We start from the raw sequence: 12,231 nt of genomic DNA on the forward strand, positions 1-12,231 counted from the left end.
GGGATGGTAAAGTTGGTAGGGCACTTGCTTTGCACATGGCTGACCTGGGTTTGATCCCACCCCACCCCACCAGAAGTATTTACTGACTACAGAGCCAGGAGTAATCCCTGAGCACTGCTGGGTATGGCCCCCTAAAACAAAACTAAAAACTAAGCCCGAGCTATGTTCCAGTCCCCATTGCTCTATCTTAATGCCCAGGGCCCAAGTCCAGATTCCTGGAGAGCTGGAATTAGGGGACACTTAGAAAACCCATGAGGAAGGGGAGCTGGGGTTTGGCCCACCTTCCCACACTAGCCCTCGCCCCACTGACCTGGAGGCCATGAAGCAGCCCGTAGAGACTGACCAGTCGCTGCAAAGCTTCCTGAGGACAGAGGAGAGGCAAGGACGGGCTTGAGCATCAGCAGAAGGGTACGAATCAGAGACCAAGTGAGGGGTTATATGGGAACATGACGGGGTGTTCTCTCCCTCAAACCTCCCAAATTGGGTTCCAGTGACCCAGCCCTCCGCAGCTCACCTCCTGGGGGGATCGTAGCTGGTTCCCATTTCGGTCCTATGAAAAAGGGACAATGATAGTCAGTTGGTGCCAGTTCGCGGAGCTGTATTAGAGATTAGCTGCTCCCTGCTGGCCCATCCTGGCCAGGTCTGATCTCTTTTAAAAACCCACCTTTTGGGATCAGAGCAATAGTACAGTGGATAGGGCACTTGCCTTACACAATGGTAACCTGGGTTCAATCCCCAGCACGCCATGTGGTTCCCTGAGAAATGCCAGGAGTGATTCAGGCAGGAGCACAGAGCCAAGAGTAAGCCCTGAGCACTGCCGGGTGTGGCCACAAAAGAAAAAAGAGCAAATAGGGGCGCAGTGGTATGGCTGACCTAGGATGGACCACAGTTCGATAGCTCAGAGTCCCATATGGTCCCCCAAGCCAGGAGCGATTTCTGAGCACAAAGCCTGGAGTAACTCACAGGGTGTGCCCTCCCCCTCCAAAAAAAAAATCCCAGATACCATCAGGAATCTATGTGCCAAGGATCACCCCAAGCACAGAGCTAGGAATCGTCCCTGATAACTGCCAAGTGTGGCCCCAAGACCATAATGAGAGAAAAGAGGGAGTTGGAGGATCAAGATAGTCAGGTAGACACTTGCCTTATAGGTAGCTGGCCCAGGTTCAATCCCTGCACCCACAGAGTCCCCCCACAAGCCCTGCCAAGAATGACTCACCTTCTGGCTAGAGTCTGAGTCAGCTCTACATAGCTCAATGGAGCCGTTCAAAGTTCTGGCTTCTCCGTCTATGGAGAAAGGAACAAACCTGAGCTGAGAGGAGGGGCTCGTGTCCCACTTCCTGGCCACCCCCTGTCCCCTCCTGCTCCAAAGTGCCCCCTTACCTCTCTTCTCCTCCCCCATTCCCTCCCCACCCAATCTAATCTCTCTCCTCCCCTATGGCTACCCCATACCTGCCCCCCAGGGATGCCCTCTGACCCTCATCCCTTCCTCCAGGGCCAACCTACTTACTGGTAGTAAGGGCCGGGCTAGTACCACCCCCTCCATCAGGCTCTGTGGGCGAACTCTGCTCTCGGGGTGCCAGTAGCTCCACTCCAGGCCCCACCAGTAGATCTTTCAGGCCCTCCACTGGGAGCAGAGAGGAAGGGGTGAGAAACTTGTTTACCCCAGACATGGACATGCAGAACCCGGGGAGGACCCATGGCATGGCTCTTCAGAGGTATAAGGAGCTCAGTGAGGCAGGAACATGGACCCAGCGCCTTCCCTATGAAGGGTGTGGGGGTCTCTTACCTTCTCGGATGGCATCCTGTAGCAGCCGCTCTCCTCGAGGGGATTCCAGGGACTCAGAGCGGAACAGCCCCCGGGGCAACGTGGGCAGGGGCACCCCGGCCCCACTGTCGTCTTCCACTTGGAAGTGGGTCATCTCAGCAAACAGCCCCACCTTCTCCTGCAGCAGTTCCACCAGCGCTCGGTCCTTTTGCTGCAGCTCCGCTGGGGGCAAGCGGCAGGTGAGTGCAGGGAAGGAAGCCCAGGACAGGCAGGGGCACTTGCTGAGCCCCATCCCCACCCGTGTGGCCCTGCCAAAAGGGACTGTAAACTCTCCTTGTACCTAGAGCTCTTCCCCCAATGGCTGACCAGTCAGCTAAAGACAAAAAATGTCATACTGCTACGTATGTCCTAACATCTCCCTTCCCACCAGAAAGCATGAGTTTTCCACCTTATTTAATACCTGTCTCTTTTTTATTTTTATTTTTTATTTATTTTTTTTATTTATTTATTTTTTTTTGGTTTTTGGGCCACACCCGTTGACGCTCAGGGGTTACTCCTGGCTATGCGCTCAGAAGTTGCTCCTGGCTTGGGGGACCATATGGGACGCCGGGGGATCGAACCGTGGTCCGTCCAAGGCTAGCGCAGGCAAGGCAGGCACCTTACCTCTAGCGCCACCACCCGGCCCTATTTTTTATTTTTAGGTCATACCCGGCAATACTCAGGGGACCATATGGGATGCTAGGAATCAAACCCAGGACCATCCGAAGGGTGGCCGCATGCAAGGCAAATGCCCTACCACTGTGCTATCACTCAAGCCCCTTTGTTTTTTAATTTTTTTGTGTGTGTGGTTTTTTTTGGGTCACACCCGGCAGTGGTCAGGGGTTACTCCTGGATCCATGCTCAGAAATTGCTCCTGGCAGGCACAGGGGACCATATGGGACGCCGGGATTCGAACCACCGATGACCTTCTGCATGAAAGGCAAACGCCTTACCTCCATGCTATCTCTCCGGCCCCTTGTTTTTTAATTTTTAATTTTAGCAGTGCCAGGATTGATGAAATCCGAGGCCTCAAACATGCAAGATGAGTGTTCTACTGAGCCATGAGTCTGGCTGGCTAGCAACAGATTTTTACTGGTTTTCTTATATACCCATTAGGTCAAAACTGACTGATACCAGGCCCTACAGTAAGAAGCAAGATAGTGGGCAGGAGAGACTGTACAGTGGGTAAGAAACTTCCTTTGTATATGGTCAGCCCTGGTTTAATCTTCCAACATATAGTGCCACATAAAAAAGAACAGGAGTTATCCCTGAACAGATGCAGGAGTCAGTCCTGAGTATTGCCGGGATGGCTCCCCAAAACAAAAGTGACAAACGAAACAGAAATCAACAGAGCCGAGGTCCGGACCAATAGCACAGCAGTAGGGCATTTGCCTTGCAAGCTTTTGATCTGGAATGGACCTGGGTTCAATCTCTGGCATTCTATATGGTTCCCCAAGCCTGTCAGGAGTGATATCTGCATGCAGAGCCAAGAGATACCCCTGAGTGCCACCAGGTGTGGCCCAAAACCAAAGCAACAACAACAAAATAATCAACAGAGCCATAGTATTTCTTTTTTTTTTTTTTTGGATTTTTTGGGCCACACCCGGCATTGCTCAGGGGTTACTCCTGGCTGTCTGCTCAGAAATAGCTCCTGGCAGGCATGGGGGACCATATGGGACACCGGGATTCGAACCAACCACCTTGGGTCCTGGATCGGCTGCTTGCAAGGCAAACGCCGCTGTGCTATCTCTCCGGGCCCAGAGCCATAGTATTTCACAGGGTGAAGTGTTTTACCAACTGAGCTTGGAGCTGGACTTACTTTTGATTCGCCGTAAATATGCCTCATCCTCTGTCTCAATCAGGGGGAAGTTCTCCCTAGATGGACACCTAAAGAGTCATAGGTCGAGGGTGGGAAGGAAGGGAGAAAGAGAGAGAGAGAGGTTACAGACAAGAATCAGATTTCCAAACAAGCTCCTGTTTTCTGGGAAGACTCAATTGCACCAGGCCTGGCTTCATTCTTTTTCTGTTTTGGGGCCACACCCAGGGGTACTCAGGGATCACTCCAGGCTCTGCACTCAGAAATCATGCCTGGAACTGTATGGGATGACAAGGATCGAATCCTGGTCAGCGTTGTGCAAGGCAAATACCTTAGCCACTGTATTATCTATCACCCAGCACCCATGGCTTCCGTCTCTTGAATCTCTTTTCTCTCCAGTGATTGACTGCAAAGGCACCTCTCTCTCTCTCTCTCTCTCTCTCTCTCTCTCTCTCTCTCTCTCTCTCTCTCTCTCTCTCTCTCTCTCTCTCTCTTTTGGTTTTTGGGCCACACCTGGCAATGCTCAGGGGTTACTCCTGGCTGTCTGCTCAGAAATAGCTCCTGGCAGGCACAGGGGACCATATGGGACACCGGGATTCGAACCAACCACCTTAGTTCCTGGATCGACTGCTTGCAAGGCAAACACCGCTGTGCTATCTCTCCGGGCCCCAAAGGCACCTCTCTTAAAGGTGACCTGGTCAGGAGGTACACTTCAGAGGATAACCATGGGCAGCAACCAACTAGGCTCAAAGCCTGGCTCAGGGGTGGGAGAAATAGTACAGGGTGACAGCCCTTGCCTTGCATGTGTGTGACAGGGTTAAAATCCCCAGCACTACTTAGTCCCCAGAGCGTCACTGTTGAGCTCTGGAATAGCCCCTATGCACTGCCAGGTGTGGCCCCCAAAGCAAAATTAAGTAAATCCTGGATCCATTATTTACCAGGTGGCCTTTTTTGCTGGTGGTGGTAGGGGAGCTGGCTGGGGGTGGGGACACATGGAGAGGGTACACCTACTGGTGCTCAGGGCTTAGTCGCTTACTCCTGGCTCTGAGCTCAAGCATCACTCCTGGCAGTGCTCAGGGACCATATGGGATGCCAAAATCAAACCTGGGAAAGACACATGCAAGGCAAGGGCTCTACCCACTATACTATTGCATTAGCCAGACTTATAACGTGGGACCTGAGATATGAGAATTAGACCTTCCTCTTAGGATTTAAGAAGTCAAAGACATGGATCAAAGTGCTGGAGCACAGGGCACAGGCTTTTCACGCAGAAACCTGGGTTCCATCCTTGGTACCACATTATCCACAGAACAGTGCCAGGAACAATCCTTGAATACTATCTCCAAATCTTAACAAAAAGGAGGGCTGGAGTGTAAGCCTCAGAAACAAAGGCCCTGAGCTCCTTCCCAGCACCACCTGTCTCTTCTGAAGTCCAAGGAACCCCCAGCACTGAATCTAAGCACCTCCACCTTGGGACTGAACGTCCACTGTCAAGACTGATTAGAACACCCATGATCACGGGCCGGAGTGATAGCATAGTGGTAGGGTGTTTGCCTTGCAAGCGGCCAACTGTGGACTTACTCTGGTTAGATTCCCAGTATCCCATATGGTCCCTTGAGCCTGCCAGGAGCAATTTCTGAGTGCAGAGCCAGGAGTAAATCCCTGAGTATCACTGGGTGTGACCCCCAAAATAAAACAACCAAACCACCCCCATGATTCCTAGTTTAGCTACCTGGCTGAACTGACAGTAAATATTATCCACTGTTCTGGAAAACCACCATATCTATTACCAACTATAATTTCTTTCAGGGGAGGGCACACCAGGCAATGCTCAGAGATTACTCCTGCTTCTACACTCAGAAATCACTTCTGGCACTACTTAGAAGACCATATGGAGTGCCAAGGATCAAACCAGGGTAAGCCAGGTGCACAGCAAGCATCCTGCCCACTGTGCTGTCACTCTAGCCCCTATTATCAACTATAATTTTATGACCACAAATATCAATACGAACAATGAAGAAGTCATGTGAATCTGTCAATGGGGTGGCATTTTGCATCACCTTTAGAACGGGCAATGCCAAGCTTTTGCCCATTTTTGTAGGGGCAACACCTGGTAGTATTGCTGAAAACTGTAATTTATTTGTTTTGGGGGCACAACCAGCAGTGCCTACGGCTTTCTCCTGGCTCTGAACCCAGTGGAGCATGGGGAACTATAAAGAATGTTGGGGATTGAAACTCAGTCGGCCCCATACAAGGCAAGCACTCTACCCACTGTACGATCGCTCTGGGCCTGTACAGATTTCTAGAAAACATGTTCACAAGTCTAAGGGCAGATCTAGACAGGTGGCTCCAGTGGAAGAGCAGAGGTCTTACATGTGTAAGGACCAAGGTTCAGTCCCAAGTGCCACTTGTCCCTAGGCCCTATGCCCAACCCTGCTGGGTGTGACCTAGTAAAAAATAGCCCCACCAGAGTGCCTCTCCCTATAACAATAAAAAAAATAAGGATTTACATATGATAAAGTAGAGATGACTCCATTTCCTGAATTCTGAAAACAATGTGTGAGTAACTGCAGAGATAGTAACTACAAGTAGAATGCCAGATATAGACCCCAAATCATATAAGAAAATCGTGTGAGGAGCTGGAGTCATAGCACAGGGTAAGGCATTTGCCTTGCACATGGTCAACACAGGAGGGACCCCGGTTCGAATCCCAGCATCCCATATATTCCCCCGAGCCTACCAGGAGCGACTTCTGCGCACAGAGGCAGGAGTAACTCCTGAGCGCTGCTGGGTGTAACCGAAACACAAAAAGAAAACGTATGGTGGGTAAGAGCAATAACACAGTGAGAAGAGCATTTATTTGCCTTGCATGCAGACGACCTAAGTTTGATCCCATATGGTCACCTGAACCTGCCAGTTGTAATTTCTGAGCACAAAGCGAGGAATAACCTCTAATTGCTGCTAGGTGTGGCCCCAAGATAAAAATAAAAAAAAGAAAAAGAAAAGGAAAGAAAATGTGATTTTTCGGGTATAATCTTTTTTTTTTTTTTTTTGGTTTTTTGGTTTTTTTGGGTCACACCCGGTAAGTGCTCAGGGGTTACTCCTGGCTGTCTGCTCAGAAATAGCTCCTGGCAGGCACGGGGGACCATATGGGACACCGGGATTCGAACCAACCACCTTTGGTCCTGGATCGGCTGCTTGCAAGGCAAACGCCGCTGTGCTATCTCTCCGGGCCCACGGGTATAATCTTTAAGGAGCCATTACCAACAGCATCCAGGAAGACATTGGCTGACTATTCATAACAAGAGAATAAAAGACTACAAGGCTGGTGTGTGTCCCAGAGCAATAAAAGGCTGGCTGCATTAGCACTCAACCACTTCCTTCCAACTCTGCACTTATTCATGAATCCTGCTGCTCTGGGCTATAGCCCTAAGATTTCTGATATTCTTTTTTTTTTTTTTTTTTTTTTTTTTTTTGGTTTTTGGGTCACACCCGGCAGTGCTCAGGGGTTATTTCTGGCTCCAGGTTCAGAAATTGCTCCTGGCAGGCACGGGGGACCATATGGGGCGCCGGGATTCGAACCGATGACCTCCTGCATGAAAGGCAAACGCCTTACCTCCATGCTATCTCTCCGGCCCCGAGTTCTGATATTCTTTATCATTCTTTGTTTTTGGTTTTTTATTATTAGGTCATATTTGGCTGCACTCAGATATTACTTCTGGCTTTGCATGCAGAAATCGCTCCTGGCAGGCTTGGGGGGGCCCTACAGGATACTGGGGAATGAACATGGGTTCGTTCTGGGTGGCCACGTGCAAGAAAAATGCCCTACCGCTGTGGTATCACTCTGGCTCCTTTTCATTTATTTTTATTTAATTAAGTCATGCCTGGCTCTGTGCTCAGAGATCATTTCTGGCGGGGCTCAGGGGACCCTTTGTGCTGGGGACTAAACCAGAGTGGGCCATCTACAAGGAAAATGCCTTTCCCACTGTCCTACCTCTCTGGTCCCTCTTCTTCATTCAGTTTTAAAAAATGAAGTTGGTGGCCGGAGAGATAGCACAGCGGCATTTGCCTTTCAAGCAGTCAATCCAGGACCTAAGGTGGTTGGTTCGAATCCTGGAGTCCCATATGGTCCCCCATACCTGCCAGGAGTTATTTCTGAGCAGACAGCCAGGAGTAACCCCTGAGCATTGCCAGGTGTGGCCCAAAAACCAAAAAAAAAAAAAAAAAAGAAAAAAAATGAAGTTGGAACCAGAGTGGTAATACTCCAGCAAGGTGTATGTCTTGCTCCTGGCTGACCCAAGTGCAATCCCCAGTATCCTGTACAATCCCCTAAGCCCACAGGAATAATTCCTGAGTGCTGAGACACAACCAGGTGGCTCCCCCCGCAAAAAAATAAAACTAATAAAAATGGAAAATGAAGGTAAAATGCAGTTTGAATAAAAGGAACAGCCCACTGCCTATAGAACAAGACTTTAATGCTGGCAAAATCATCCTGCTGCTGGCATGTGCTTAGGATAAGGGTGAATTAGGGGCACAGAAAAGGTGACTGGTGGCATCTAAGCTCTGCTTTCCTGTGCTGTGAGAACTTCCTGGGCTGGTCTGAGAACTCTTCCTGCCGGGGACCACTTCCAGCCTCAGTGCCACCACTGCATCTGGGATCTGGGGTTCTGGCAGTGTCAGGGCCTGGGGCCCTCAGCCACAAGTACTACAAGCCCTGTGCACACTCACACACGAACACTCTGCTGAATGACACGGATCCAGGTGCTTCGATCATCACGAGATGCTGTGTGAACCTCATACATCTCCGGAGGCGCCGCGCTGATAAGGAACATCCCTTTCTCCTGGTTGGCAATGTCTCTGACAATGAGGTTCTGCAGTGAGATCACGGACGGCTTGTCCTGCAGTCACAGAAGGGTATGGTCAGATGTGTGGGTCCTGACTCAGGGGATTGTGGGTCTTTCATCATTCAGAAATACCCATCCAGGTAATGGGTGCTAAAAGGGGATAAAGTTATATGCATGGTACCACTTCATTAGCAATAGTGTAAGCCAGAGTGTTAAAAGATAGATAGATAGATAGATAGATAGATAGATAGATAGATAGATAGATAGATAGATAGATAGGGAGGGAGGGAGGGAGGGAGGGAGGGAGGGAGGGAGGGAAGGAAGGAGGGGCAGAGGGGAGGGGGGGAGTAAAATGCCTGACCCATAGACTGGTGAGGAAGGGTGGGTGGTAGGGAAACTGGGGACATTGGTGGCAGGAAAGGTGCACTGGTGAAGTCTGTTTTTTTGTTTTGTTTTGTTTTGTCTTTGGTTAACACCCGGTGGTGCTTAGGGGTTACTCCTGGCTCTGCACTCAGAATTTGCTCCTGGCAGGCTCGGGAAACCATATGGGATCCCATGGATTGAACCCGGGTCCATCCTGGGTCAGCCACATGCAAGGCAAACACCCTACTTCTGTGCTATCACTCTGGTCCCTAAAAATAATTACAAATCACATTCAACTTCAGAGAAATCACTGGCTTCATCTTTTTTGTTTTGTTTTGTTGGAGGGGGGCCCATACCCAACAATACTCAGGGGTTACTTCTGGTTCTGCGCTCAGAAATCGTTCCTGGGAGGCACAGGGTGTGGGGGTGGGGGTCACCACATGATACCAGGGACCGAATCTGGGTCTGTTCTTGCTGAGTGCAAGCCAGCTGTACTATTGCTCCGGCTGAAGTGTGGTTTTTGAACTACACCTAGCGGTGCTCAGGAATCAATCCCGATGGGGCTCGGGGATTGAAGTGGAGTTTGCCGCATGCCAAGGCAAGTGCCTTAAGCCCTATACTGTCTCTCTAGCCCTCTAATGTGGGTTTATTTTTCAGCATCCTGAAATGACCTCCACATGTCCTGAGCATCACTGGCTATGGTCCTAGAGGTCCTTGGGTGAACCTCAGCACTACAGGGCCCAAGAATTAAAATTGCATCTCGAGCCCTTGCCAACCTGGGTACTGAGTAGCATTAGGAGGGGTTCTGGAGGGGAGGGGGCACCTGAGTCAAATCTGATGTTGTTTCTTAGGCAAGAAACATGCTAAGAAACTGTATGTGAAACAAGGACAATTTCAGCTTTACTTTTTTCATCTAACGAAAGGATAAATAGGGGCCAGAGAGACAAGATAGTGGGTAAAGTGCTTGTCCTGCACACAAGCTTCTGTGCTTGTCTTTGACCAGGTTTCACTCACACTGAGTCCCCCTTAGCCTCACAGGAGCAGAGATAGGAGTAAGCCCTGGGTACCAGCAGGTGAGGACCCCTCCTCAAAGAAGAAAATTAATGGTTCTTCCTGGCAGATGTGGAAGGGCCCCCCCCCCCTTAGTAACAACTAGTAATGACACAAGTTAGCTATTTGTGTGTGTGTGTGTGTGTGAAGTGGGGGAGGAATTGGGACCAACTCCAGCCTTCACACAGGCGAACAAAGCTCAGTGCACACCCACTGAGCACATCCAGCCCATCTGTCGCCCATCATCTCACATCTCCCCTGTCATAGTCAATTTTATTTTGGTTTTTGGGCCACATTCAGTAACGCTCAGGGGTTACTCTTGGCTGTGTGCTCAGAAATAGCTCCTGGCTTGGGGGACCATATGGGATACCAGGGGATCGAACCATAGTCTGTCCTAGGGTAGTGTGTGCAAGATAAACGCACTACCGCTGGAGCCACCACTCTGGCCCCAAGTCATAGTCAATTTCTAATAATCCGCTTCTGGACTGCACTAGGTTCTTTTGGGCCCAGGACACTTTGTGAGGTGCGCCCAGGCGAGAAGAAAAGGCTCACCAGGGTTGGGAAGATGTACTTCTGGTCCTTTTCCTGGAGAAACACCAGCACGTCTGTCATCAGCAGCATCAACACATCTGGCAGGGGACAGACAGCAAGGGCAGTGTGAGCAGGACTGGTCTGAGGCCCGTCCATTCTCTGAGCACTTCCTCCTTACCACCCCCACTTCCAGTCCTCCACTCTTCTAGTTCACAATGAAAGGGGAACAGACTGCCTGAGTGAGCCAATGAAGTAAGATCTTGGTTTCTAACAGGCTAGAAGGCGTTATGCCTACTGATCTACTGTCGCAGCATTTGCAACAGTCCTGGACAGTATGCTTCTGCAGCCCACAAACCCAGCTCAGTTACATCAGCCATTCTACCTATTGCTGTAATACACGGTTTCCTTTTTCTTTCTTTGTTGATTTTTGGGCCACACCCGGTGCTTAGGGTTACTCCTGGCTCTGTGCTCAGAAATCACTCCTGGCTGGCTAGAGGACCACATGAGATGCCGAAAATCGAACCCGGATCTCTCCTGAGTTGGCCACGTGCAAGGCAGATGCCTTACCACTGTTCTAGTGCTCTGGCCCTGATCTCCGGATTTCCATATGGTCCTCTGATGCCTGGTGCAGGGTCCAAAATAAACCCTGAACACAGGTAGGTTTGGCCTAAAAACCAAAATCAAAACCAGAGTCTCATGAGCCCCACAAAGAGTGATCCCTAAGTGCATAAGCCCAGAGCACTGCCAGGTGGGGTTCAAAAACCAGAAAAAAAAAAAAACAACCCACAAACCTAAACCAAAACAAGCCAGAATGTAAAGCCTTAAAGAAGGGATAAAAATGGATCACTGGGTATGGCCCCCAATACCCCTCTCACCAAAAAATACAGTATAATATAGGGTTGTAGAAATAGTTCAAAGAGGGCCCGGAGAGATAGCACAGCAGCGTTTGCCTTGCAAGCAGCCGATCCAGGACCAAAGGTGGTTGGTTCGAATCCCGGTATCCCATATGGTCCCCCCAAGCCAGGGGCAATTTCTGAGAGCTTAGCCAGAAGTAACCCCTGAGCATCAAATGGGTGTGACCCAAAAACCAAAAAAAAAAAAAAAAAAAGAAATAGTTCAAAGACTGAAACACATAGTCAGGTTTGAAGCCTAGAACCTCATGATACCCCAAAAACACCACCAGTCGTGGCCTCCAGACCAAAATAATTGATGATTGATGATAACCGAATTTTTTTTTTTTTTTTTTTTTTTGTGGTTTTTGGGTCACACCCGGCAGTGCTCAGGGGTTACTCCTGGCTCCATGCTCAGAAATTGCTCCTGGCAGGCACAGGGGACCATATGGGACGCTGGGATTCGAACCGATGACCTCTTGCATGAAAGGCAAACGCTTTACCTCCATGCTATCTCTCCAGCCCCGATAACCGAATTTTTAAAAAGCCTCAGATGTCAGCCAATATACCACTCACCCTTCGTCCTTGGAGCTCTCACTAACCACAGAGCACAGAAGGGGTGGGCTTTGCTAAATGCCTCAGCCCTGCTATTTTTAACCCCCAATGGCTTTTATTCTTAGCTGCTGTGTGGGAGGGCTGGAAGGAGGAAAGACGTGAAGGAACGTGGCTGCTAAAGACTAACTCTCCCAGCCTAGGGAGCAGGCGCAGACGGGGACTGGTCCCAGGCACCAGTTAACTTCTGCTCCTCCTTTCTACCCCCAACAGCTTGCCAGTCCTACATTGATTTTGCCAGTGCAGACTAAAGATGCTTTCTCCCCAAAACCCTCTCTAAGCTTCTTTGGTAGGGGAAGGGGACATCCAGCAGTGCTCAGG

The 12,231-nt window shown here is 49.9% G+C and overlaps 1 protein-coding gene across 2 annotated transcripts in view; it reads right to left on the bottom strand.

Moving 5' to 3' along the window:
- ARHGEF2 (Rho/Rac guanine nucleotide exchange factor 2) overlaps nt 1–12,231 on the bottom strand; it is a 50,104-nt gene that overhangs the window by 4,473 nt on the left and 33,400 nt on the right. For both annotated transcript variants that reach the window (XM_049782208.1, XM_049782209.1), the window contains 8 exons: nt 10,430–10,506; nt 8,349–8,518; nt 3,624–3,691; nt 1,787–1,987; nt 1,508–1,624; nt 1,217–1,284; nt 515–550; nt 311–361 (listed from right to left, as the gene is read on the bottom strand). In XM_049782208.1, the coding sequence (XP_049638165.1) occupies nt 311–361; nt 515–550; nt 1,217–1,284; nt 1,508–1,624; nt 1,787–1,987; nt 3,624–3,691; nt 8,349–8,518; nt 10,430–10,506 (788 nt within the window). The remainder of the gene's footprint in view (nt 1–310; nt 362–514; nt 551–1,216; nt 1,285–1,507; nt 1,625–1,786; nt 1,988–3,623; nt 3,692–8,348; nt 8,519–10,429; nt 10,507–12,231) is intronic.

Source organism: Suncus etruscus, chromosome 10 (assembly GCF_024139225.1).
Source record: "Suncus etruscus isolate mSunEtr1 chromosome 10, mSunEtr1.pri.cur, whole genome shotgun sequence".
NCBI classification, from domain to species: domain Eukaryota; kingdom Metazoa; phylum Chordata; class Mammalia; order Eulipotyphla; family Soricidae; genus Suncus; species Suncus etruscus.